Source organism: Scyliorhinus torazame, chromosome 16 (genome assembly GCF_047496885.1).
Source record: "Scyliorhinus torazame isolate Kashiwa2021f chromosome 16, sScyTor2.1, whole genome shotgun sequence".
Lineage (NCBI taxonomy): Eukaryota > Metazoa > Chordata > Chondrichthyes > Carcharhiniformes > Scyliorhinidae > Scyliorhinus > Scyliorhinus torazame.
In genome coordinates, this window is record NC_092722.1 from 88,077,231 (window position 1) to 88,104,606 (window position 27,376).

Here is a 27,376-nt window from a genome sequence, read left to right on the forward strand (position 1 = left end):
TTCGTGGGTTTGGAAGATGCTGTCAAAGGAGCCTTGGCGAGTCGATGCAGTGGATCTTGTAGACGGTGCACACGGCTGCCACTGTGCGTCAGTGGTGGAGGGAGTGAATGTTTGTGGTTAGCGTGTTGATCGAGCGGGTCTGCTTTGTTCTGGATGGTGTCGAGCTTCTCGTGTGTTGTTGGGAGCTGCACTCGTCCAGGCAAGTGGGAGAGTTTCCCATCACACTCCTGACTTCATGGAATCATAGAATTTGTGTACTTGGAGATGGTGGACAGGCTTTGATGGTAATGCCATTGAATCTGAAGGAGGAGATGGTTAGATTCCCTCTTGTCGGAGAAGGTCATTGTCTGGCACTGTGTGATGCGCATCAGAGACTGGTTTAGCACAGTGGGCTAAACAGCTGGCCTGTAATGTAGAACAAGGCCAGCAGCGCGGGTTCAATTCCCGTACCAGCCTCCGTGAACAGGCGTTGGAATGTGGCAACTAGGGCTTTTCACAGTAACTTCATTGAAGCCTACTTGTGACAATAAGCGATTATTATTATTATTATGTTGTCCAGGTCTTGCTGAATGCAGACATGAACTGCTTTATTGACAGGGTGCACAATTCCTCATCAGTGGCTCCCTCTGTATTTTGTTTCCATCCTCTCTCTCTCTCTCTACCTGCGGCCCAAATCCACAGGTCTGTGATGATGAATGGCACCATTACGCACTGAATCTCCAATTCCCGACCGTCACCCTATACGTCGATGGAGTGACCTACGACCCCGCCTTGATCCACGACAGCGGCCTACTCCGCCCACCGAAGCCTGTGGCTCGACTGATCGTCGCGGCCTGTTGGCAAGGTAACCATTCGAGCTTGTTGGGAAGAAAAGGATTCCCATTCAGCCCCGCATGAACCTGTTATGCAGGACCAGGAGGCCCATTCAGCCCCTCTCAAGCCTGTTAAACAGGAACAGGAGGAGACCCAAAGAACAAAGAAAAGTACAGCACAAGAACAGTCCCTTCAACCCTCCAAGCCTGCGCCGACCATGCTGCCCGACTAACCTAAAACCTTCCACACTTCCGGGGTCCGTATCCCTCTATTCACAACCTATTCATGTATTTGCCAAGACGCCCCTGAAATGTCACTATCGTCCCTGCTTCCACCACCTCCTCCGGCAGCGAGTTCCAGGCACCCACTGCCCTCTGTGTAAAGAATTTCCCTCACACATCTCCTCTAAACTTAGCCCCTCGCACCGTAAACCTATGCCCCCTAGTAATTGACCTCTCTACCCTGGGGAAAAAGCTTCTGACTATCCACTCTGTCCATGCCTCATAATTTTGTAGACCTCTATCAGGTCGCCCCTCAATCTCTGTGATTCCAGTGAGAACAAACCAAGTTTATTCAACCTCTCCTCATAGCCCTCCAGACCAGGCAACATCCTGGTCAACCTTTTCTGTACCCTCCCCAAAGCCTCCACATCCTTCTGGTAGTGTGGCGACCAGAATTGAACACTATACTCCAAGTGTGGCCTAACTAAGGTTCTATACAGCTGCAACATGACTTGCCAATTCTTATACTCAATGCCCCGGCCGATGAGGGCAAGCATGCCGTAAGTCTTCTTGACTACCTTCTCCACCTGTGTTGCCCCTTTCAGTGACCTGTGGACACCCAGATCCCACTTCCTGTCAATACTCTTAAGGTTCTACTACTTACTTGTATATTTCCCATCTGTATTAGACCTTTCAAAATGCATTACCTCACATTTGTCCAAGTTAAACTCCATCTGCCGTCTCTCCAGCCAAGTCTCTAATCAATCTGTATCCTGCTGTATCCTCTGACAGTCCTCATCGCTATCCGCAATTCCACCAACCTTTGTGTCATCCTCAAACTTACTAATCAGACCAGTTACATTTTCCTCCAAATCATTTATATATACTACAAACAGCAAAGCTATCAGCACTGATCCCGGTGGAACATTACTCGTCACAGCCATCCAGCCATCCATTCAGAAAAGCACCCTTCCATTGCTACTCTCTGCCTTCTCTGACCTAGCCAGTTCTGTATCCATCTTGCCAGCTCACCCCTGATCCCGTGTGACTCCACCTTCTGTATCAGTCTGCCATAAGGGACCTTGTCAAAGGCCTTACTGCAGTCCATGTAGATGACATCCATCACTCTCCCCTCATCAATCATCTTCGTCACTTCCCAAAAAAACACGATCAAGTTAGTGAGACACGACCTCCCCTTCACAAAACCATGCTGCCTCTCACTAATACATCCACTTGCTTCCAAATGGGAGTAAATCCTGTATCGAAGAATCCTCTCCAACAATTTCCCGACCACTGACATAAAGCTCAACGGCCTTTAGTTTCCTGCATTATCCTTGCTACCCTTCTTAAACAAAGGAACAACATTGGCTATTCTCCAGTCCTCCGGGACAACACCTGTAGCCACTGAGGATACAAAAATTTCTTTATTTAAAAAAATATGTTTATTCAAAGTTTTTCCAACAAAGATTTTCAACCAATTAAACCCCCCCCCCCCCGTAACAGAAAAGAAAAAGAGAAGGAACAGAACAAAACATAAACATATCAATCTAACATAACACAGAACTTGGACAATGGGTTTCTCCCGCACATATTAACTCTCCCATATGTTTATGTTTTTCTTTTTCAAGTGCCCCGAGGGAAACCCCCTCCCCCGACCACCCATATAACCCCTCCCTCCGAAAGAGACGCCCCCCCCCTCCCTCCCTGGGTTGCTGCTGCTGCTGACCTCCTCCTAACGCTCCGCGAGATAGTCTAGGAACGGTTGCCACCGCCTGAGGAACCCCTGCACAGACCCTCTCAAGGCAAACTTTATCCTCTCCAGCTTAATGAACCCTGCCATGTCATTGATCCAGGCTTCCACACTGGGGGGCTTCGCGTCTTTCCATAATAGCAAGATCCTCCGCAGGGCTACCAGGGACGCAAAGGCCAGGATACCGGCCTCTTTCGCCTCCTGCACTCCCGGCTCGTCCGCCACCCCAAATAGTGCCAACCCCCAGCTCGGCTTGACCTGGACTTTCACCACCTTGGACATAGTCCTCGCAAAACCCCTCCAAAACCCATCCAGTGCCGGGCACGACCAAAACATGTGGCCGTGATTCGCCGGGCTTCCTGAGCACCTCACACATCTGTCCTCCACCCCAAAGAACCTACTCAGCCTTGCCCCCGTCATATGCGCTCTGTGAATAACCTTAAACTGTATCAGGCTAAGCCTGGCACACGAGGAAGAGGAGTTAACCCTACTCAGGGCATCAGCCCACAGACCCTCTTCAATCTCCTCCCCAAGCTCCTCCTCCCACTTGCCCTTTAACTCCTCTACCGAGGCCTCCCCCTCTTCTTTCATCTCCTGATATATCGCCGAAACCTTGCCTTCTACGACCCATACACCCGAAATCACCCTGTCCTGAATCCACTGTGCCGGGAGCAACGGGAATTCCCTCACCTGCCGCCTCACAAACGCCCTCACTTGCATGTACCTGAACGCATTTCCCGGGGGTAACCCAAACTTCTCCTCCAGCGCCCCTAAGCTCGCAAACGTCCCATCTATAAACAGGTCCCCCATCCTTCTGATCCCTGCCCAATGCCAGCTCTGAAACCCCCCGTCCATCCTTCCTGGGACAAACCGGTGGTTATCTCTGATCGGGGACCACACCGAGGCTCCCTTCGCCCCCGGTGCCGTCTCCACTGCCCCCAGATCTTTAGCTTTGCCGCCACCACCGGGCTCGTGGTATACCTTGTCGGCGAGAGCGGCAGCGGTGCCGTCACCAGCGCCCCCAGGCTCGTTCCTTTGCAGGACGCCATCTCCAACCTCTTCCATGCCGCCCACTCTCCCTCCATCACCCACTTACGGATCATCGCCACGTTGGCTGCCCAATCGTAGCCACCCAGATTCGGCAACGCCAGCCCTCCTCTGTCCCTACTACGCTCCAGAAAACCCCTCCTTACCCTCGGGGTCTTGTTTGCCCACACAAAACCCATGACGCTCCTACCTACCCGCTTAAAAAAGGCCATGGTAATCATAATAGGAAGGCACTGGAACACAAAAAGAAACCTCGGGAGGACCATCAATTTAATCGACTGTACCCTGCCCGCTAGCGAGAGTGGCAACACATCCCATTGGTGAAGTCCTCCTCCATCTGCTCCACCAGCCACGTCAAATTAAGTTTGTGCAGGGCCCCCCAACTCCTAGCTACCTGGATCCCCAAGTACCGAAAGCTCCTTTCCGCCCTCCTCAACGGCAGGTCGTCTATCCCCTTTCCTTGGTCCCCTGGATGCATCACAAGAGCTCACTTTTCCCTACATTGAGCTTATAGCCCGAGAAGTCCCCAAACTCCCTTCGGATCTGCATGACCTCCACCATCCCCTCCACTGGATCTGCCACATACAGCAACAGGTCGTCCGCATACAGCGACAACCGATGTTCCTCTCCCCCTCGGACTACCCCCCTCCATTTCCTGGACTCCCTTAGTGCCATGGCCAAAGGCTCAATTGCTAATGCAAACAACAGGGGGGACCCCTGCCTCGTCCCTCGATACAGCCGAAAATACTCTGACCTCCGCCAATTCGTAACCACACTCGCCACCGGGGCTCTATATAGGAGCTTAACCCAACTGATAAACCCCTCCCCAAACCCAAACCTCCGCAACACTTCCCAGAGATACCCCCACTTCACTCGGTCAAAGGCCTTCTCCCCGTCCATAGCTGCCACTATCTCCGCCTCTCCCTCCACCGATGGCATCATAATCACATTTAGGAGCCTGCCCTTTACAAATCCCGTCTGGTCCTCGTGAATCACCTCCGGGACACAGTCCTCAATTCTCGTAGCCAGCACTTTTGCCAGCAACTTAGCATTCACATTAAGGAGCGAAATCGGCCTATACGACCCACATTGCAGTGGGTCCTTGTCCCGCTTCAGGATCAGAGAGATCAGCGCCCCGGACATTGTCGGGGGCAGGGTCCCCCCCTCCCTTGCCTCATTGAAAGTCCTCACTAGCAACGGGGCGAACAGGTCCGCATACTTCCTGTAAAACTCAACCGGGAACCCATCTGGTCCCGGGGCCTTCCCCGCCTGCATGCTCCCCAGTCCTTTAATCAGCTCCTCCAACCCAATTGGCGCCCCCAAACCAGCCACCTCCTGCTCCTCCACCCTCGGGAACCTCAGTTGATCCAGAAATCGTCGCATCCCCTCTTCCCCCGCTGGGGGCTGAGATCTGTACAGCTCCTCATAAAAGGCCTTAAATGCCTCATTTACTTTCACCGCACTCCGCACCGTAGTTCCCCTGCCATCCTTGACTCCACCTATCTCCCTCGCTGCCATCCTCTTACGGAGCTGATGTGCCAGCATCCGGCTCGCCTTCTCCCCGTATTCGTACGTCGCACCCTGTGCTTTCCTCCACCGTGCCTCTGCCTTCCCTGTGGTCAACAGGTCGAATTCCGTCTGGAGACTTCGCCTCTCCCTAAGTAGTCCCTCTTCAAGGGCCTCTGCATATCTCCTGTCCACCCTTGGGATCTCCCCCACTAACCTCTCCCTTTCCCTGCCCTCTCTCTTCTCCCTGTGAGCCCTGATGGAGATTAACTCTCCCCTGACCACTGCCTTCAGCGCCTCCCACACTACCCCCACCTGCACCTCCCCGTTGTCGTTGGCCACCAAATACCTTTCAATGCACTCCCACACCCTCCCGCACACCTCCTCATCCGCCAGTAATCCCACATCCAGACGCCACAGCGGGCGTTGGTCCCTCTCCTCTCCCAACTCCAGCTCCACCCAGTGCGGGGCGTGGTCTGAGATGGCTATGGCCGAGTACTCGGTTCCCTCCACTTTCGGGATCAGCGCCCTGCTCAAAACAAAAAAATCTATCCGGGAGTAGGCTTTGTGTACGTGGGAAAAAAAAGAAAATTCCCTGGCCAGGGGCCTAGCAAATCTCCACGGATCTACTCCCCCCATCTGGTCCATAAACCCCCTAAGCACCTTGGCCGCAGCCGGCCTCTTCCCCATCCTAGATCTGGAACGATCTAATGCTGGGTCCAACACCGTGTTGAAATCCCCCCCCATTATCAAGCTTCCTACCTCCAGAATGCGCCCCAACATACGCTTCATAAATCCAGCATCGTCCCAGTTTGGGGCGTATACGTTTACCAATACCACCCACGCCCCCTGCAGCCTACCGCTCACCATCACGTATCGACCTCCATTGTCCGCTACAATATTCTTGTCCTCAAACGACACCCGCTTCCCCACCAGTATTGCCACCGCTCTATTCTTCGCATCCAGCCCCGAATGGAATACCTGTCCTACCCATCCCTTTCTTAACCTGACCTGGTCTGCCACCTTCAAATGTGTCTCCTGAAGCATGACCACGTCTGCCTTCAGTCCCTTTAGGTGCGCGAAAACTCGGGCCCTCTTAACCGGCCCATTCAGGCCCCTCACATTCCACGTTATCAGCCGGATTGGGGGGCTTCCCACGCCCCCCCCCCCCCCCCCCGCCGACTAGCCATCTCCTTGTCTAGGCCAGTCTCGTGCCCGCGCCTCCCGCACCCTCCAATCCCCCAGACGGGGGACACCCGCCCCGACCACCTCTTCTGTTTCCAGTTCCCCCTCGGCCAATGCAGCAGCAACTCTATTTCCCCGCCCCCCCCTCCCCCCGCTAGAACATATGTAGCTCTTTTGCTCCCCCATAACACTCCCGTAAGTCAGCTGACACCTGCTGACCCCGGCCTCCCCCATCATCCCATTGACTCCCCCTGTGTGGGAATCCCCCCTCCTCCTCCTCCCCAGCAATCAATGTGCTCCTTCCGTGTGGGAATCCCCCCCCCCCCCCCCCCCCCCCCGTCCCCGTCCTTCCCTAGCACGGGAAAAAGCCCGCGCTTTCCTGAGCCAGCCCCACCCCCTCTGGCGCAGCTCCTGTTGCGGCCTTATCCCAATTCCCCCATCTCCGGGCCTCCCCTCCCTACAGCACCGGCGCCCACATTCTCTCACAGTCTCCCCATTAGATCTCTTCCCCCATCCCCATCCATCACCCAACCCGTGGAACATTCCCTACGCATAGTTAAAACCCTGTATACAACCGACACCCCCCCACAACCACCGACCCTCAGTTTGAGTCCAACTTCTCTGTTTGTATAAAGGTCCAAGCCTCTTCAGGCGTTTCAAAGTAGTGGTGTCGATCCTGAAATGTGACCCACAATCGCGCTGGCTGCAGCATTCCGAATCTCACCCCCTTCCTATGCAGCACCGCCTTGGCCCGATTAAAACCAGCTCTCTTCTTTGCCACCTGCGTACTCCAGTCCTGTTAGATTCGGATCACCGCATTCTCCCACCTGCTGCTCCGCTCCTTCTTGGCCCATCTCAGGACACACTCTCTGTCCATGAAACGATGAAACCTCACCACTACCGCCCTTGGCGGCTCGTTGGCCTTGGGTCTCCTCGCCAGGACCCGATGAGCCCCATCTAGCTCCAGGGGACTCGGAGAGGCCTCCGCACCCATCAGCGAATGGAGCATCGTGCTCACAGATGCCCCGGCATCGACCCCCTCCACCCCTTCAGGGAGACCCAGAATCCGAAGATTCTTCCTCCTCGACCTGTTCTCCAGGTCCTCGAATCTTTCCGGCCATCTCTTGTGCAGCGCCTCATGCGCCTCCATCTTCACCGCCAGACCCAAGATCTCGTCCTCGTTCTCGGTGGCTTTTTCCCGCACCTCCCAGATCTCTACCCCTTGGGCCTTCTGGGTCTCCTTCAGCCCCTCGATCGCCGTCAGCAGTGGCGCCAGCACCTCTTTCTTAAGCTCCTGCTGCTCCGCCCCCCATGCCGCTCGATCTCCACCCTCCGCCATCTTGTTTTTTCTCCCTCGCTTCTTTCGCTGCTCCAAAACTGCTTTTTTGGCCGCTCCACTTCTGGTCCACTCCATATACTATGGAGGGGGGGACCTTGCTCTCACCTTCCCACACGGGAAGTCGTCGAAAAATTGCCGTTGGGGCTCCTCTGGAGAGCCCAAAAGTCCGTTTTAGCGGGAGCCGCCGAAATGTGCGGCTTAGCGCCGCATCGCCGCAACCGGAAGTCAGGATCCAAAGATTTCTGTCAAGGCCCCAGCAATTTCCTCCCTCAGTATTCTGTGGTAGATCCCATTAGGCCCTGGGGATTTATCTACCTTCGTGTTTTTCAAGATGCCCAACACCGCCTCCTTTTTGATCTCCATGTGACCCTACACCCCTTCCCCAGACTCATCATCCACCAAGTCCTTCTCTTTGGTGAATACTGATTCGAAGTACTCATTTAGTACCTCGCCCATTTCCTCTGGCTCCACACATAGATTCCCTCCCCTGTCCTTGAATGGGCCAACCCTTTTGCCCTTCATAAATGTATAAAGCCGTGGGATTATTTTCCTTAATCCAGTTTGCCAGTTACTTTTTGTGACCCCTTTTAGCCCTCCTGACTCCTTGCTTAAGTTCCTTCCTATTTTCCTATACTCTTCACGGGCTTCGACTGTTCCCAGCCTTCTAGCCCTTACAAAAACTTCCTTTTTCTTTTGGACTAAGCTCACAATATTTCTCGTTATCCAAAGGTTCCCGAAACTTGCCAAACCTATCCTTCTTCCTCACAGGAACATGCCGGTCCCAAATTCCTATCACTGACGTTTGAAAGCCTCCCACAGGCTAGATTTTGATTTACCCTCAAACATCCACCCCCAATCGAGATTCTTCAGTTTCTGCCTAATATTGTTATAATTGGCCTTCCCCCAATTTAGCACCTTCATCCGAGGACTACTCTTGTCTTTATCCAACAATCCTTTAAACCTTACTGAATTATGGTCACTGTCCCCGAACTGCTCCCCTATGAAACTTTGGCCACCTGGCCGGGTTAATTCCCCAATACCAGGTCCAGTATAACCCATTCCCTAGTTGGACTATTTACATATTGTTTCAAGAACCCCTCCTGGATGCTCCTTACAAACTCTGCCCCATCCATACCCCTCGCACTAAGTGAGTCCCAGTCAATATTGGGGAAATTAAAATCACCCACCACAACAACCCTGTTGCTTTTACACCTTTCCAAAATCTGTCGACACATCTGCCTCTATCTCCCGCTGGCTGTTGGGAGGCCTGTAGTAAACCCAACGTTCTGATTGCACTCCTTCTTATTCCTGAGCTCTACCAATATTGCCTCGCTGTATGAGCCCTCTGTGTCCTCCCGCAGTACAGCTGTGATATTCTCCTTAACCAGTATTGCAACTCCTCCACCCCTTTTACATCCCCCTCGATCCGTCTGAAACATCCAAATCCTGGAATGTTTAGCTGGCAATCCTGTCCTTCCCTCAACCAATTCTCTGTAATGGCAACAACATCAGAGTACCAAGTACCAATCCAAGCTCGAAGTTCATCTGCCTTACCTGTTATACAACTCGCACTGAAACAAATGTACTTCAGACCATCAGTCCCGTTGTGTTCAGCAACATCTCCCTGCCTGCTCTTCCTCTGAGTCTTACTGGCCCTACTCTCTCGTTACACAGAACAACGGGAGGTTCATTCAGCCCAATCTCAATCAAGTTATACATGAACTGGAAGAGACCCATTCAGCCCCTCAGAGGAACAGGAGGAGACCCACTCAGCCCCTCTCGAGCCTGTTACACAGGAACAGGAGGAGACCCATTCAGCCCCTCTGGAGCCTGTTACACAGGAACAGGAGGAGACCCACTCAGCCCCTCTCGAGCCTGTTACACAGGAACAGAGGGACCCATTCAGCCCTTCTCGTGCCTGTTACACAGGAACAGGAGGGACCCATTCAGCCCCTCTCGTGCCTGTTACACAGGAACAGGAGGGACCCATTCAGCCCCTCTCGTGCCTGTTACACAGGAACAGGAGGGACCCATTCAGCCCCTCTCGTGCCTGTTACACAGGAACAGGAGGGACCCATTCAGTCCCTCTCGAGCCTGTTACACAAGAACAGGAGGGACCCATTCAGTCCCTCTCGAGCCTGTTACACAGGAACAGGAGGGACCCATTCAGCACCTCTCGTGCCTGTTACACAGGAACAGGAGGGACCCATTCAGCCCCTCTCGTGCCTGTTACACAGGAACAGGAGGGACCCATTCAGTCCCTCTCGAGCCTGTTACACAAGAACAGGAGGGACCCATTCAGCCCCTCTCGTGCCTGTTACACAGGAACAGGAGGGACCCATTCAGCCCCTCTCGAGCCTGTTACACAGGAACAGGAGGAGACCCATTCAGCCCCTCTCGTGTCTCACTCTCTCTCTCTCTGTCTCACTCTCTCAGCATCTCTGTTTCTCTCTCCGTCTATCTCTCCCCCTCAAACTCTCTTGTTTGCTTTGTTTCTCGCACGCTGCCTGTCTCGCTCTCTGCCTGTCTGTCTCCCGTTCTCTCTCTCTTCCTGTCTGTATCTGCCTCTCCCTCTCTCCCTGCCTCTCCCTCTCTCCCTGCCTCTCCCTCTCTCCCTGCCTCCCCCTCTCTCTCCCTGCCTCCCTCTCTCCCTGCCTCTCCCTCTCTCTCCCTGCCTCTCGCTCTCTCTCCCTGCCTCTCCCTCTCTCCCTGCCTCCCCCTCTCTCTCCCTGCCTCCCTCTCTCCCTGCCTCTCCCTCTCTCCCTGCCTCTCGCTCTCTCTCCCTGCCTCTCGCTCTCTCTCCCTGCCTCTCCCTCTCTCCCTGCCTCTCCCTCTCTCCCTGCCTCTCCCTCTCTCCCTGCCTCTCCCTCTCTCCCTGCCTCTCCCTCTCTCCCTGCCTCTCCCTCTCTCCCTGCCTCTCCCTCTCTCTCCCTGCCTCTCCCTCTCTCCCTGCCTCTCCCTGCCTCTCCCTCTCTCCCTGCCTCTCGCTCTCTCTCCCTGCCTCTCTCTCTCTCCCTGCCCTTCCCTCTCTCCCTGCCTCTCCCTCTCTCCCTGCCTCTCGCTCTCTCTCCCTGCCTCTCGCTCTCTCTCCCTGCCTCTCCCTCTCTCCCTGCCTCTCCCTCTCTCCCTGCCTCTCCCTCTCTCCCTGCCTCTCCCTCTCTCCCTGCCTCTCCCTCTCTCCCTGCCTCTCCCTCTCTCCCTGCCTCTCCCTCTCTCTCCCTGCCTCTCCCTCTCTCTCCCTGCCTCTCCCTCTCTCTCCCTGCCTCTCCCTCTCTCCCTGCCTCTCCCTCTCTCCCTGCCTCTCGCTCTCTCTCCCTGCCTCTCGCTCGCTCTCCCTGCCTCTCCCTCTCTCCCTGCCTCTTCCTCTCTCCCTGCCTCTCCCTCTCTCCCTGCCTCTCCCTCTCTCCCTGCCTCTCCCTCTCTCCCTGCCTCTCCCTCTCTCCCTGCCTCTCCCTCTCTCCCTGCCTCTCCCTCTCTCCGTGCCTCTCCCTCTCTCCCTGCCTCTCCCTCTCTCCCTGCCTCTCCCTCTCTCTCCCTGCCTCTCCCTCTCTCTCCCTGCCTCTCGCTCTCTCTCCCTGCCTCTCGCTCTCTTTCCCTGCCTCTCCCTCTCTCCCTGCCTCTCCCTCTCTCCCTGCCTCTCGCTCTCTCTCCATGCCTCTCCCTCTCTCCCTGCCTCTCCCTGCCTCTCCCTCTCTCCCTGCCTCTCTCCCTGCCTCTCCCTCTCTCCCTGCCTCTCCCTCTCTCTCTGCCTCTCCCGCTCTCCCTGCCTCTCCCTCTCTCCCTGCCTCTCCCTCTCTCCCTGCCTCTCCCTCTCTCCCTGCCTCTCCCTCTCTCCCTGCCTCTCCCTCTCTCCCTGCCTCTCCCTCTCTCCCTGCCTCTCCCTCTCTCCCTGCCTCTCCCTCTCTCCCTGCCTCTCCCTCTCTCCCTGCCTCTCCCTCTCTCCCTGCCTCTCCCTCTCTCCCTGCCTCTCTCCCTGCCTCTCCCTCTCTCCCTGCCTCTCCCTCTCTCTCTGCCTCTCCCGCTCTCCCTGCCTCTCCCTCTCTCCCTGCCTCTCCCTCTCTCCCTGCCTCTCCCTCTCTCCCTGCCTCTCCCTCTCTCCCTGCCTCTCCCTCTCTCCCTGCCTCTCCCTCTCTCCCTGCCTCTCCCTCTCTCCCTGCCTCTCCCTCTCTCCCTGCCTCTCCCTCTCTCCCTGCCTCTCCCTCTCTCCCTGCCTCTCCCTCTCTCCCTGCCTCTCCCTCTCTCCCTGCCTCTCCCTCTCTCCCTGCCTCTCCCTCTCTCCCTGCCTCTCCCTCTCTCCCTGCCTCTCCCTCTCTCCCTGCCTCTCCCTCTCTCCCTGCCTCTCGCTCTCTCTCCCTGCCTCTCCCTCTCTCCCTGCCTCTCCCTCTCTCCCTGCCTCTCCCTCTCTCCCTGCCTCTCTCTCTCTCCCTGCCTCTCGCTCTCTCTCCCTGCCTCTCATTCTCTCTCCCTGCCTCTCCCTCTCTCCCTGCCTCTCCCTCTCTCCCTGCCTCTCCCTCTCTCCCTGCCTCTCTCTCTCCCTGCCTCTCCCTCTCTCCCTGCCTCTCCCTCTCTCCCTGCCTCTCCCTCTCTCCCTGCCTCTCCCTCTCTCCCTGCCTCTCCCTCTCGCCCTGCCTCGCTCTCTCGCCCTGCCTCTCTCTCTCGCCCTGCCTCTCTCTCTCGCCCTGCCTCGCTCTCTCGCCCTGCCTCTCTCTCTCGCCCTGCCTCTCACTCTCTCCCTGCCTCTCCCTCTCTCCCTGCCTCTCTCTCTCTCTCTCCCTGCCTCTCGCTCTCTCTCCCTGCCTCTCCCTGCCTCTCCCTCTCTCTCCCTGCCTCTCGCTCTCTCCCTGCCTCTCCCTCTCTCCCTGCCTCTCGCTCTCTCTCCCTGCCTCTCGCTCTCGCTCCCTGCCTCTCGCTCTCGCTCCCTGCCTCTCGCTCTCGCTCCCTGCCTCTCGCTCTCGCTCCCTGCCTCTCGCTCTCTCTCCCTGCCTCTCCCTCTCTCCCTGCCTCTCGCTCTCTCTCCCTGCCTCTCCCTCTCTCCCTGCCTCTCCCTCTCTCCCTGCCTCTCCCTCTCTCCCTGCCTCTCGCTCTTTCTCCCTGCCTCTCCCTCTCTCCCTGCCTCTTGCTCTCTTTCCCTGCCTCTCCCTCTCTCCCTGCCTCTCCCTCTCTCTGCCTCTTGGCTGCCCAATAATTACTCACCAAGTTTGTACCTGTGAACACAATTACTATTTATTTATACCGGGATACTATAATAAAAGCTGCTGCAAGCTCAACTGGTTCACTATTATCTAATTGTTAATTCCCCGCTTTAACGATGCACACACACAAGACAGACACACACAGAGCTGAAGACAGGGGTAAAAGATCTTAAGTGAAAGGTAGAAGACTCTTGTTTCAGATGGTTGTTTCCAGCCCCTTACTCCTCTTCAAACTTTGCTCTTAGTTCCAGGTTTTACTGTAGATTCATTGAGGTCTCTGTAGTTTCAGAAATACAGAACTCACAGCATTTCTGAGAGAACAGAGGAGTGAGAGAGAGATTCCTTGTCCTGTGCTTCCAGGAGTAAAACTGAGCTCATTGGGACTGTAAAATAATCATTCCACTGCAACAGGACTAATCACCACCTGCTACTGGGCAGAGTATGGCCTTTTATGCCAATTCATTTGCTCCCAGCCAGTCAGTCAAATCGAGTCTCACCCTATCTCTCTGTTGCCGAAAATTCTGAAGTTCAAATTAGCAGAGACGGGTTAGAGTGTTCTCTCCTGAACTTCTCTACATCCCTCTCTCCGACCTTCTCTCTCCCTCTTTTTCTGGCTCTTTCTCTATCTCTCTCTGCCTCCCTCCCGCTCCCCGCCTCCCTCCCGCTCTCCGCCTCCCTCCTTCCGCCCCACTTCCCCGCTTCTCGCTTTCCGACTCTGTCTCTGTCTCTCTTGCTCTCCCTCCCTCTCACTCTCCCTCTCCCTCCGACTCCCTCTCTCTCTCTCCCCCTCCCTCTCTCCGGCTCTCTCTTGTTATGGCCCACGGTTAGAAACTCCAAAGAGTATTATGAAGTTCACCTGACCTATAACCTTTATGTTGAATTTGGCTCGGATGAGCACAAAAGCCCTCGCCTTAGGTGTGATTCAGCAGACTCCCTCGACACTTTAATCCAAACAAGGGGCGTCATTCTCCGACCCCCCGCCGGGTCGGAGAATGGCCGTTGGCCGCCGTGAATCCCGCCCCCGCCCCCACCGAAGTCTCCGGTACCGGAGATTGGGCAGGGGCGGGAATCGGGCCGCGCCGGTTGGCGGGACCCCCCGCTCAATTCTCTGGCCCGGATGGGCCGAAGTCCGGCCCAGAAATTGCCTGTCCCGCCGGCGTAAATCAAAGCTGGTATTTACCGGCGGGACAAGGCGGCGTGGGCGGGCTCCGGGGTCCTGGGGGGGGCGCGGGGCGATCTGACCCCGGGGGGGTGCCCCCACGGTGGCCTGGCCCGCGATCGGGGCCCACCGATCCGCGGGCGGGCCTTTGCCGTGGGGGCACTCTTTCCCTTCCGCCTCCGCCACGGCCTCCACCATGGCGGAGGCGGAGGTGACTCTCCCCACTGCGCATGCGCGGGAAACTGACAGCGGCCGCTGACGCTCGGCACATGCGCCGCATTTCCGCGCCAGCTGGCGGGGCAACAAACGCCATTTCCGCCAGCTGGCGGGGCGGAAATCCCTCCGGCGCCGGCCTAGCCCCTCAATGTTGGGGCTCAGCCCCAAAGATGCGGAGCATTCCGCACCTTTGGGCCAGCGCGATGGCCGTCTGATTGACGCCGTTTTTGGCACCAGTCGGCGGACATTGCGCCGTTGGGGGAGAATTTCGCCCAAGGTTTATTCTAAGAATATAGACACAGGAAGAATTTTTATCAATTACAAACATAAAGACACCACACAGCTACAGTAATCTGTGTATAACACTTAATGAATTTCCCCTTAGCTGTTCCAATTCAATAACAAAATCCAATAAATCAAAAACTACTTTTCAAAGGCGTGGCCCAGCTGACTGGGTTCTCAGTGGAATGGGACTGGTCCCTTTCCGGAAAATCTGGTCCCGTCTCAACTAGCAGATTTAAACTCCTCCCGGAAAGCAAACTGTATCTCTCTGTCTCCCTCTGTCTCTCTCCCCGTCTCCCTCTGTCTCTCTCCCCGTCTCCCTCTGTCTCTCTCCCCGTCTCCCTCTGTCTCTCTCCCCGTCTCCCTCGGTCTCTCTCCCCGTCTCCCTCCGTCTCTCTTCCCGTCTCCCTCCGTCTCTCTTCCCGTCTCCCTCTGTCTCTCGCCCCGTCTCCCTCTGTCTCTCCCTCCGTCTCCCTCTGTCTCTCTCCCCGTCTCCCTCTGTCTCTCTCCCCGTCTCCTCTGTCTCTTTCCCCGTCTCCCTCTGTCTCTCTCCCCGTCTCCCTCGGTCTCGCTCCCCGTCTCCCTCGGTCTCTCTCCCCGTCTTTCTCTGTCTCTCACCCCGTCTCCCTCGGTCTCTCTCCCCGTCTTTCTCTGTCTCTGTCCCCGTCTCCCTCTGTCTCTCTCCCCGTCTCCCTCGGTCTCTCTCCCCGTCTCCCTCGGTCTCTCTCCCCGTCTTTCTCCGTCTCTCTCCCAGTGTCCCTCTGTCTCTCTCCCCGTCTTTCTCTGTCTCTCACCCCGTCTCCCTCGGTCTCTCTCCCCGTCTTTCTCTGTCTCTGTCCCCGTCTCCCTCTGTCCCTCTCCCCATCTCCCTCCGTCACTCTCCCCGTCTCCCTCAGTCTCTCTCCCAGTCTCCCACTGTCTCTCTCCCCGTCTCCCCCCGTTTCTCTCTACCAGTCTCCCTCGGTCTCTCTCCCCGTCTCCCTCGGTCTCTCCCCGTGTCTCCCTCGGTCTCTCCCCGTGTCTCCCTCGGTCTCTCTCTCCGTCTCCCTCGGTCTCCCTCCCCGTCTCCCTCTGCCTCTCTCCCCGTCTCCCTCTGCCTCTCTCCCTGTCTCCCTCTGTCTCTCTCCCCGTCTCCCTCGGTCTTCCTCCCCGTCTCCCTCAGTCTCGCTCCCCGTCTCCCTCCGTCTCTCTCCCCGTCTCCCTATGCCTCTCTCCCCGTCTCCCTCTGTCTCTCTCCCCGTCTCCCTCGGTCTCCCTCCCCGTCTCCCTCTGTCTCTCTCCCCGTCTCCCTCGGTCCCTCTCCCCATCTTTCTCTGTCTCTCTCCCCGTCTCCCTCGGTCTCTCTCCCCGTCTTTCTCTGTCTCCCTCCCCGTCTCCCTCTGTCTCTCTCCCCGTCTCCCTCTGTCTCTCTCCCCGTCTCCCTCGGTCTCTCTCCCCGTCTCCCTCGGTCTCTCTCCCCGTCTCCCTCGGTCTCTCTCCCCGTCTTTCTCCGTCTCTCTCCCAGTCTCCCTCTGTCTCTCTCCCCGTCTTTCTCTGTCTCTCTCCCCGTCTCCCTCGGTCTCTCTCCCCGTCTCCCTCGGTCTCACTCCCCGTCTCCCTCTGCCTCTCTCCCCGCCTCCCTCTGCCTCTCTCCCCGTCTCCCTCTGTCTCTCTCTCCATCTCCCTCCCCGTCTCCCTCTGCCTCTCTCCCCGTCTCCCTCTGTCTCTCTCTCCGTCTCCCTCGGTCTCCCTACCCGTCTCCCTCTGCCTCTCTCCCCGTCTCCCTCTGTCTCTCACCCCGTCTCCCTCCCCCTCTCCCTCTGCCTCTCTCCCCGTCTCCCTCTGTCTCTCTCTCTGTCTCCCTCGGTCTCCCTCCCCGTCTCCCTCTGTCTCTCACCCCGTCTCCCTCGTTCTCTCACCCCGTCTTTCTCTGTCTCTCTCCCCGTCTCCCTCGGTCTCCCTCTCGGTCTCCCTCTGCCTCTCTCCCCGTCTCCCTCTGTCTCCCTCTCCGTCTCCCTCTGCCTCTCTCCCCGTCTCCCTCTGCCTCTCTCCCCGTCTCCCTCGGTCTCTCTCTCCGTCTCCCTCGGTCTCCCTCCCCGTCTCCCTCGGTCTCCCTCCCCGTCTTTCTCTGTCTCTCTCCCAGTCTCCCTCGGTCTCTCTCTCCGTCTCCCTCGGTCTCCCTCCCCGTCTTTCTCTGTCTCTCTCCCCGTCTCCCTCGGTCTCCCTCTCCGCCTCCCTCTGCCTCTCTCCCCGTCTCCCTCTGTCTCCCTCTCCGTCTCCCTCTGCCTCTCTCCCCGTCTCCCTCTGCCTCTCTCCCCGTCTCCCTCTGCCTCTCTCCCCGTCTCCCTCTGTCTCTCTCTCCGTCCCCCTCGGTCTCCCTCCCCGCCTCCCTCTGCCTCTCTCCCCGTCTCCCTCGGTCTCCCTCTCGGTCTCCCTCTGCCTCTCTCCCCGTCTCCCTCTGTCTCCCTCTCCGTCTCCCTCTGCCTCTCTCCCCGTCTCCCTCTGCCTCTCTCCCCGTCTCCCTCGGTCTCTCTCTCCGTCTCCCTCGGTCTCCCTCCCCGTCTCCCTCGGTCTCCCTCCCCGTCTTTCTCTGTCTCTCTCCCAGTCTCCCTCGGTCTCTCTCTCCGTCTCCCTCGGTCTCCCTCCCCGTCTTTCTCTGTCTCTCTCCCCGTCTCCCTCGGTCTCCCTCTCCGCCTCCCTCTGCCTCTCTCCCCGTCTCCCTCTGTCTCCCTCTCCGTCTCCCTCTGCCTCTCTCCCCGTCTCCCTCTGCCTCTCTCCCCGTCTCCCTCTGTCTCTCTCTCCGTCCCCCTCGGTCTCCCTCCCCGCCTCCCTCTGCCTCTCTCCCCGTCTCCCTCTGTCTCTCACCCCGTCTCCCTCGGTCTCTCCCCGTGTCTCCCTCGGTCTCTCTCTCCGTCTCCCTCGGTCTCCCTCCCCGTCTCCCACTGCCTCTCACCCCGTCTCCCTCGGGCTCCCTCCCCGTCTCCCTCTGCCTCTCTCCCCGTCTCCCTCTGCCTCTCTCCCCGTCTCCCTCTGCCTCTCCCCCCGTCTCCCTCTGCCTCTCTCCCCATCTCCCTCTGCCTCTCTCCCCGTCTCCCTCTGTCTCTCTCCCCGTCTCCCTCGGTCTCTCTCCCCGTCTCCCTCTGTCTCTCTCCCTCGGTCTCTCTCCCCGTCTCCCTCTGTCTCTCTCCCTCGTTCGCTCCCCCTGTCTCCCACTGTCTCTCTCAACGTCTCCCTCGATGTCTCTCCCCGTCTCCCTCGGTCCCTTTCCCCGTCTCCCTCGGTCTCTCTTCCCGTCTCCCTCGGTCTCTCTCCCCGTCTGCCTCGGTCTCTCCCCGCGTCTCCCTCGGTCTCTCTCTCCCTCCGTCTCTCTCGGTCTCTCCGTGCGTCTCCCTTGGTCTCTCTCCCAGTCTCCCTCTGTCTCTCCCCCGTCTCCCTCGGTCTCTCACCCCGTCTCCCTCAGTCTCACTCCCTCTGTCTCCCTCGGTCTCTCCCCGCGTCTCCCTTGGTCTCTCTCCCCGTCGCCTTCTGTCTCTTTCCCCATCTCCCACTGTCTCTGTCTCCGTCTCCCTCTGTCTCTCTCCCCGTCTCCCTCGGTCTCTCTCCCCGTCTCCCTCAGTCTCTCCCCCGTCTCCCTCAGTCTCCCCCCCCATCTCCCTCGGTCTCTCTCCCCGTCTCCCTCGGTCTCTCTCCCCGTCTCCCTCGGTCTCTCTTCCCATCTCCCTCTGTCTCTCTCCCCGTCTCTCTCCCCGTCTCCCTCGATGTCTCTCCCCATCTCCCACTGTCTCTCTCCCCGTCTCCCTCGGTCTCTCTTCCCATCTCCCTCTGTCTCTCTCCCCGTCTCTCTCCCCGTCTCCCACTGTCTCTCTCAACGTCTCCCTCGATGTCTCACCCCGTCTCCCTCGGTCTCTCACCCCGTCTCCCTCGGTCTCTCTCCCTCGGTCTCTCTCGGTCTCTCCCTGCGTCTCCCTTGGTCTTTCACCCCGTCTCCCTCGGTCTCTCTCCCCGTCTGCCTCGGTCTCTCCCCGCGTCTCTCTCTGTCTCTCTCCCCGTCTCCCTCGGTCTCTCCCCACGTCTCCCTCTGTCTCTCTCCCCGTCTCCCTCTGTCTCTCTCCCCGTCTCCCTCTGTCTCTCTCCCCGTCTCCCTCTGTCTCTCCCTCCGTCTCCCTCTGTCTCTCTCCCTGTCTCCCTCGGTCTCTCACCCCGTCTCCCTCGGTCTCTCACCCCGTCTTTCTCTGTCTCTCTCCCCGTCTCCCTCGGTCTCCCTCTCCGTCTCCCTCTGCCTCTCTCCCCGTCTCCCTCTGTCTCCCTCTCCCTCTCCGTCTCCCTCTGCCTCTGCCTCTCTCCCCGTCTCCCTCTGCCTCTCTCCCCGTCTCCCTCTGTCTCTCTCTCCGTCTCCCTCGGTCTCCCTCCCCGTCTCCCTCTTTCTCTCACCCCGTCTCCCTCGGTCTCTCCCCCCGTCTCCCTCGGTCTCTCCCCGTGTCTCCCTCGGTCTCTCTCTCCGTCTCCCTCGGTCTCTCTCTCCCCGTCTCCCTCGGTCTCCCTCCCCGTCTCCCTCTGTCTCTCTCCCCGTCTCCCTCTGTCTCTCTCCCCGTCTCCCTCGGTCTCTCCCCCCGTCTCCCTCGGTCTCTCCCCGTGTCTCCCTCGGTCTCTCTCTCCGTCTCCCTCCCCGTCTCCCACTGCCTCTCACCCCGTCTCCCTCTGCCTCTCTCTCCGTCTCCCTCTGCCTCTCTCCCCGTCTCCCTCTGCCTCTCTCCCCATCTCCCTCTGTCTCTCTCCCCGTCTCCCTCTGCCTCTCTCCCCATCTCCCTCTGCCTCTCTCCCCGTCTCCCTCTGTCTCTCTCCCCGTCTCCCTCTGCCTCTCTCCCCGTCTCCCTCTGTCTCTCTCCCTCGGTCTCTCTCCCCGTCTCCCTCTGTCTCTCTCCCTCGGTCGCTCCCCCTGTCTCCCACTGTCTCTCTCAACGTCTCCCTCGATTTCTCTCCCCGTCTCCCTCGGTCCCTCTCCCCATCTCCCTCGGTCCCTCTCCCCGTCTCCCTCGGTCTCTCTTCCCGTCTCCCTCGGTCTCTCTCCCCGTCTGCCTCGGACTCTCCCCGCGTCTCCCTCGGTCTCTCTCTCCCTCCGTCTCTCTCGGTCTCTCCGTGCGTCTCCCTTGGTCTCTCTCCCAGTCTCCCTCTGTCTCTCCCCCGTCTCCTCACCCCGTCTCCCTCAGTCTCACTCCCTCTGTCTCCCTCGGTCTCTCCCCGCGTCTCCCTCTGTCTCTCTCCCCGTCTCCCTCTGTCTCTCTCCCCATCTCCCTCTGTCTCTCTCCCCGTCTCCCTCTATCTCTCCCTCCGTCTCCCTCTGTCTCTCTCCCCGTCTCCCTCTGTCTCTCTCCCTGTCTCCCTCGGTCTTTCACCCCGTCTCCCTCGGTCTCTCTCCCCGTCTGCCTCGGTCTCTCCCCGCGTCTGCCTCGGTCTCTCACCCCGTCTCCCTTGGTCTCTCACCCCGTCTCCCTCAGTCTCTCTCCCCGTCTGCCTCGGTCTCTCCCCGCGTCTCCCTCGGTCTCTCTCCCCGTCTGCCTCGGTCTCACCCCGCGTCTCCCTAGGTCTCTCACCCCGTCTCCCTCGGTCTCTCACCCAGTCTCCCTCGGTCTCTCACCCCGTCTCCCTCGGTCTCTCTCCCCGTCTGCCTCAGTCTCTCCCCGCGTCTCCCTCTGTCTCTCTCCCTGTCTCCCTCGGTCTCTCCCCAGGTCTCCCTCTGTCTCACTCCCCGTCTCCCTCGGTCTCTCCCCGTCTCCCTCGGTCTCTCCCTGCGTCTCTCTCGGTCTCGGTCTGAAGTGCATATGTTTTAATGCAAGGAGCATTACGGGTAAGGCAGATGGACTTAGAGCTTGGATTACTACTTGGAACTATGATGTTGTTGCCATTACAGAGACCTGGTTGAGGGAAGGGCAGGATTGGCAGCTAAACGTTCCAGGATTTAGATGTTTCAGGCGGGATAGATGGGGATGTAAAAGGGGAGGTGGAGTTGCGCTTCTTGTTCGGGAGAATATCACAGCTATCCTGCGAGAGGACACCTCAGAGGGCAGTGAGGCTATATGGGTAGAGATCAGGAATAAGAAGGGTGCAGTCACAATGTTGGGGGTATACTACAGGCCTCCCAACAGCCAGCGGGAGATAGAGGAGCAGATAGGTAGACAGATTTTGGAAAAGAGTAAAAACAACAGGGTTGTGGTGATGGGAGACTTCAACTTCCCCAATATTGACTGGGACTCACTTAGTGCCAGGGGCTTAGACGGGGCGGAGTTTGTAAGGAGCATCCAGGAGGGCTTCTTAAAACAATATGTAAACAGTCCAACTAGGGAAGGGGCGGTACTGGACCTGGTATTGGGGAATGAGACCGGCCAGGTGGTAGATGTTTCAGTAGGGGAGCATTTCGGTAACAGTGACCACAATTCAGTAAGTTTTAAAGTACTGGTGGACAAGGATAAGAGTGGTCCGAGGATGAATGTGCTAAATTGGGGGAAGGCCAATTATAACAATATTAGGCGGGAACTGAAGAACATAGATTGGGGGCGGATGTTTGAGGGCAAATCAACATCTGACATGTGGGAGGCTTTCAAGTGTCAGTTGAAAGGAATACAGGACCGGCATGTTCCTGTGAGGAAGAAAGATAAATACGGCAATTTTCGGGAACCTTGGATGACGAGTGATATTGTAGGCCTCGTCAAAAAGAAAAAGGAGGCATTTGTCAGGGCTAAAAGGCTGGGAACAGACGAAGCCTGTGTGGCATATAAGGAAAGTAGGAAGGAACTTAAGCAAGGAGTCAGGAGGGCTAGAAGGGGTCACGAAAAGTCATTAGCAAATAGGGTTAAGGATAATCCCAAGGCTTTTTACACGTACATAAAAAGCAAGAGGGTAGCCAGGGAAAGGGTTGGCCCACTGAAGGATAGGCAAGGGAATCTATGTGTGGAGCCAGAGGAAATGGGCGAGGTACTAAATGAATACTTTGCATCAGTATTCACCAAAGAGAAGGAATTGGTAGATGTTGAGTCTGGAGAAGGGGGTGTAGATAGCCTGGGTCACATTGTGATCCAAAAAGACGAGGTGTTGGGTGTCTTAAAAAATATTAAGGTAGATAAGTCCCCAGGGCCTGATGGGATCTACCCCAGAATACTGAAGGAGGCTGGAGAGGAAATTGCTGAGGCCTTGACAGAAATCTTTGGATCCTCGCTGTCTTCAGGGGATGTCCCGGAGGACTGGAGAATAGCCAATGTTGTTCCTCTGTTTAAGAAGGGTAGCAAGGATAATCCCGGGAACTACAGGCCGGTGAGCCTTACTTCAGTGGTAGGGAAATTACTGGAGAGAATTCTTAGAGACAGGATCTACTCTCATTTGGAAGCAAATGGACGTATTAGTGAGAGGCAGCACGGTTTTGTGAAGGGGAGGTCGTGTCTCACTAACTTGATAGAGTTTTTCGAGGAGGTCACTCAGATGATTGATGCAGGTAGGGCAGTAGATGTTGTCCATATGGACTTCAGTAAGGCCTTTGACAAGGTCCCTCATGGTAGACTAGTACAAAAGGTGAAGTCACACGGGATCAGGGGTGAACTGGCAAGGTGGATACAGAACTGGCTAGGCCATAGAAGGCAGAGGGTAGCAATGGAGGGATGCTTTTCTAATTGGAGGGCTGTGACCAGTGGTGTTCCACAGGGATCAGTGCTGGGACCTTTGCTCTTTGTAGTATATATAAATGATTTGGAGGAAAATGTAACTGGTCTGATTAGTAAGTTTGCAGACGACACAAAGGTTGGTGGAATTGCGGATAGCGATGAGGACTGTCGGAGGATACAGCAGGATTTAGATTGTCTGGAGACTTGGGCGGAGAGATGGCAGATGGAGTTTAATCCGGACAAATGTGAGGTAATGCATTTTGGAAGGTCTAATGCAGGTAGGGAATATACAGTGAATGGTAGAACCCTCAAGAGTATTGAAAGTCAAAGAGATCTAGGAGTACAGGTCCACAGGTCATTGAAAGGGGCAACACAGGTGGAGAAGGTAGTCAAGAAGGCATACGGCATGCTTGCCTTCATTGGCCGGGGCATTGAGTATAAGAATTGGCAAGTCATGTTGCAGCTGTATAGAACCTTAGTTAGGCCACACTTGGAGTATAGTGTTCAATTCTGGTCGCCACACTACCAGAAGGATGTGGAGGCTTTAGAGAGGGTGCAGAAGAGATTTACCAGAATGTTGCCTGGTATGGAGGGCATAAGCTATGAGGAGCGATTGAATAAACTCGGTTTGTTCTCACTGGAACGAAGGAGGTTGAGGGGCGACCTGATAGAGGTATACAAAATTATGAGGGGCATAGACAGAGTGGATAGTCAGAGGCTTTTCCCCAGGGTAGAGGGGTCAATTACTAGAGGGCATAGGTTTAAGGTGAGAGGGGCAAGGTTTAGAGTAGATGTACGAGGCAAGTTTTTTACGCAGAGGGTAGTGGGTACCTGGAACTCGCTACCGGAGGAGGTAGTGGAAGCAGGGACGATAGGGACATTTAAGGGGCATCTTGACAAATATATGAATAGGATGGGAATAGAAGGATACGGACCCAGGAAGTGTAGAAGATTGTAGTTTAGTCGGGAAGTATGGTCGGCACGGGCTTGGAGGGCCGAAGGGCCTGTTCCTGTGCTGTACATTTCTTTGTTCTTTGTTGTTCTTTGTTCTCTCCCCGCATCTCCCTGTCTCTTTTGCATGCTTTATTTCCAGTCGATGATGATGTCTCTCCATTTCTTCCTCCGCAGATGATTTCCCAAGGAACAACCTGAGAGAAAGCGGTAAAGGTAACGGATTCCATGCTCTCTTTTTCCTCTCCTGCTGCCCTCCCCGGCTCCAAGCCGAGTGAGCTGAGGGGGATGTTTCGAGACACTGTGCGTGTCATGCGCCCGGTGGGGGAGGGGGGGTGACGACGTTCACCGTTTAACAGTGCCCATGTTCCACTCAGACGCAGGTCTTCGCTGTCTGTGAGTGACTCACTCCCAAAGCCATTGGGTCGTGGACAGGTGCAGTCAGTGGGCTTGGGGTCAAAGGTTGAGGAGTCAGTCCTTAAATCCACATGTCCGTCATCAGCCCCGAAACATCCAGACATGCGTGGGTGAGGTGCAGCCCAGCACCACCTGACAGGTATCGCAGTGGGACCTTGCTATGCGACATCGCCGCGACCCTTTCTGGCAGCTACTGGATGGCCCCAGGTGCGCAGCGGAAGGGGAGGAACAGGTCCTCCCTCATTTGCCCTCCACCTTTCCCTCGCTCCTTCTCTCCCTCGTTCCTTGGCCACCCCAACACTTCTCCCACCACCACCCCCTCTCTGCACTTGTCCTGTTCCACCCCTCACCCTGCACCTGCAACCATCAGAGGGCAGCCTGTCTACTGACAGCCCAACCTGCTCCCCAGCCCCCTGTCGTAACCGGTTACCCCCACTCCACACTCCCCGGCCAACATTCCCCCCTGAGTGCAGGTTTCTCCAATCTTCGTTCTACATCCTCCAGACACTGACCTCTCCTTCTATATCTTTCTCTCATCCCCCCCCACCGCCCTAATCCTGGACAGGATCCGAGCTGACCCTGGATCGCTTCCTCCAGGGATTCCTGGCTGGATTTACCCTGAGACCCGGAGCACTGGAAAGTCGCGAGGTACTGGAATGTCTGTATGCCTGTAAAGAAGGCCTGGATTTCAGCGATTTTGAAAGCCTTGGGAAGGGAATGAAGGTAGGAGCCATTTTGGAGCAAAAAGCTACAGATTTGGGTGGATGGGGTGAGAGAGAGAGAGAAAGTATTTTATAACTTGACGTATTCTTTGTTTAAAGGTACACATTAACCCCTCTCAGACCCTCCTCACGCTGGAGGGGGATGACATTGAGAATTTCAATCGTGCGATCGAGCATGTCACCTATCGCAATGCACTGCAATTTGCCACCCCAGGCGTAAGATCCCTCAAGCTCAGCACGAGTCTCAAGTAAGTGTCACATCGATACAAAGCTCCCTCTACACTGTCCCCATCAAACACTCCCAGGACAGGTACAGCACGGGGTTAGATACAGAGTAAAGCTCCCTCTACACTGTCCCCATCAAACACTCCCAGGACAGGGACAACACGGGGTTAGATACAGATTAAAGCTCCCTCTACACTGTCCCCATCAAACACTCCCAGGACAGGTACAGCACGGGGTTAGATACAGAGTAAAGCTCCCTCTACACTGTCCCCATCAAACACTCCCAGGACAGGTACAGCACGGGGTTAGATACAGAGTAAAGCTCCCTCTACACTGTCCCCATCAAACACTCCCGGGACAGGTACAGCATGGGGTTAGATACAGAGTAAAGCTCCCTCTACACTGTCCCCATCAAACACTCCCAGGACAGGTACAGCACGGGGTTAGATACAGAGTAAAGCTCCCTCTACACTGTCCCCATCAAACACTCCCAGGACAGGTACAGCACGGGGTTAGATACAGAGTAAAGCTCCCTCTACACTGTCCCCATCAAACCACTCCCGGGACAGGTACAGCATGGGTTAGATACAGAGTAAAGCTCCCTCTACACTGTCCCCATCAAACACTCCCGGGACAGGTACAGCACGGGGATAGATACAGAGTAAAACTCCCTCTACACTGTCCCCATCAAACACTCCCAGGACAGGGACAACACGGGGTTAGATACAGAGTAAAGCTCCCTCTACACTGTCCCCATCAAACACTCCCAGGACAGGTACAGCACGGGGTTAGATACAGAGGAAAGCTCCCTCTACACTGTCCCCATCAAACACTCCCAGTACAGGTACAGCATGGTAAATGTGTCCCATTCACCCCGACCCTCTCTTCCCAATTCACATGGCAATCAGCCACCTGTGGAGACAAATAAACTCAAAAATGTTACTCGACCATTTAAGTGATTGTTTTGTGATGATTGACATGCTGATAACTTTTTCCTTCTCTCTGTGTCTCTCTCCTTGGCTTACCACCCCACCCCCGCCCCCATGGCTCCCCCCAACCCCTTCTGGCTTGCCCCCCACCCCCCCTACTCTGGCTTCCTCCCCAACTCTCTATCACCGTCCCTCCCTCTCTCTGTCCTTTCCTCTTTCTGTCCCATTACCTGTCCTCGCCCTCTATCCGTCCCTCTCCTCTACCCCTCCCTCTCCCTCTAACCCCTCCCTCTCCCTCTACCCCCTCCGTCTCCCTCTACCCCTCCCTCTCCCTGTATCCGTCCCTCTCCTCTATCCCCCTCCCTCCCACTCTCCCTCCCTCTCTCTCCCTCTCCCTCCCTCTCTCTCACTCCTCTCCCTCCCCCTCCCTCCCTCCCTCTCTCACTCCCTCTCTCTCCCTCCCGCCCCCTCTCTCCCTCCCTCTCCCTCACTCCCTCCCCCCCCCTCCTCCCTCCCTCCCCTCTCCCTCTCTTGCCCTCCCTCCCCCTTCCCCTTCGATCCCTCCCTTCCCCTTCGATCCCTCCCTCCCCCTCTATCCTCCCTCCCCCTCCCCCTCCTCCCCCCTACCCCTCCGTCCCTCGCCCCTCCCCTCCCCCTCCTCCGCCCCCCCTCCCCTTCCCTCCCTCCCCCCCCTTGCCTCTCCCCCCTCCCCCTCACCCCTCCCTCCCCCTTCCTCTCCCCCTCCCCTCCTCCCCCTTCCTCCCCCCCTCCCCGCCCTCCCCCTTCCTCCCCCCCTCCCCCATCCTCCCCCCCTCTCCCCTCCCCCTCTCACCTCCTCCCCCCTCCTCCTCCCCCCTCTCCACCCCCTCCTCTCCCCCCTCCCCTGCCGCCTCCCTCCCCCTCCCCTCTCCCCCTCCTCCCCCCTCCCTCCCCCTTCCTCCCCCCTCCCCTCCCCCTCCTCCGCCTCCCCCTCCCCTCTCCCCTCCCTCCCCCTCTCCTCCCCCTCCCCTCCCTCCTCCCCCGCCTCCCCCCTCCCCCCTCCCCCTCCTCCCCTCCTCCCCTCTCCCTCCCCCCTCACCCCCTCCCCCTCCCCTCTCCTCCCCCCTCCCCCTCCCTTCCCCTCCCCCCCTCCCCTCCTCCCCTCCCCCTCCCCCCTCCCCCGCCCTCCCCCTCCCCTCCCCCTCCCCTCCCCTCCCTCCTCCCCCTCCCCCCTCTCCCCCCTCCTCCCTCCCCTCTCCCTCCCCTCCACCCCCTCCCCCTCCCCCCTCCCTCCGCCCACCTCCCCCCTCCTCCCCCCCTCCCTCCCCCTCCCCCTCTCCCCGCCCTCCCCCCTCTCCTTACACCCTCCCCCCCACCCCTTTCCCCCTCTCCTACGCCCCTCCCCCCTCCCACCTCCCCCCTCCCCCCTCCCCCCCTCCCCCTCCCTCCTCCTCCCTCCCCCTCCCCTCCCCCCCTCCCCTCCCTCCCTTCCCCCTCCCTCCTCTCCCCCCATCGCCCCCTCCCCTCCTCCCCTCCCCCCCTCCCTCTCCCCCTCCTCTCACCCCCTCCTCTCCCCCTCCACACCCCTCCCTCCCCCCTCCCCCTCCTCCCCTCCCCCTCCCACCCTCCCCCTCCCACCCGCCCCCTCCCACCCACCCTCCTCCCACCCACCCCCCTCCTCCCCCTCCCCTCCCCCTCCCTCCCCTCCCCCCTCCCCTCCCTCCCCCCCTCTCCTCCCCCTCCCCCTCTCCCCTCCCCCCTCCTCCTTCCCCCCTCCCCCCTCTCCTTCCCCCACTCCCTCCCTCCCTCCCCCCT

At 57.8% G+C, this 27,376-nt stretch overlaps 1 protein-coding gene across 1 annotated transcript in view; it reads left to right on the forward strand.

The window, feature by feature from the left end:
- LOC140392278 (calsyntenin-3-like) overlaps positions 1-27,376 on the forward strand; it is a 288,200-nt gene that overhangs the window by 241,612 nt on the left and 19,212 nt on the right. Inside the window, 4 exon segments of the mRNA XM_072477595.1 lie at positions 682-844; positions 23,467-23,505; positions 24,272-24,429; positions 24,528-24,676. Of these exon segments, the coding sequence (XP_072333696.1) occupies positions 682-844; positions 23,467-23,505; positions 24,272-24,429; positions 24,528-24,676 (509 nt within the window).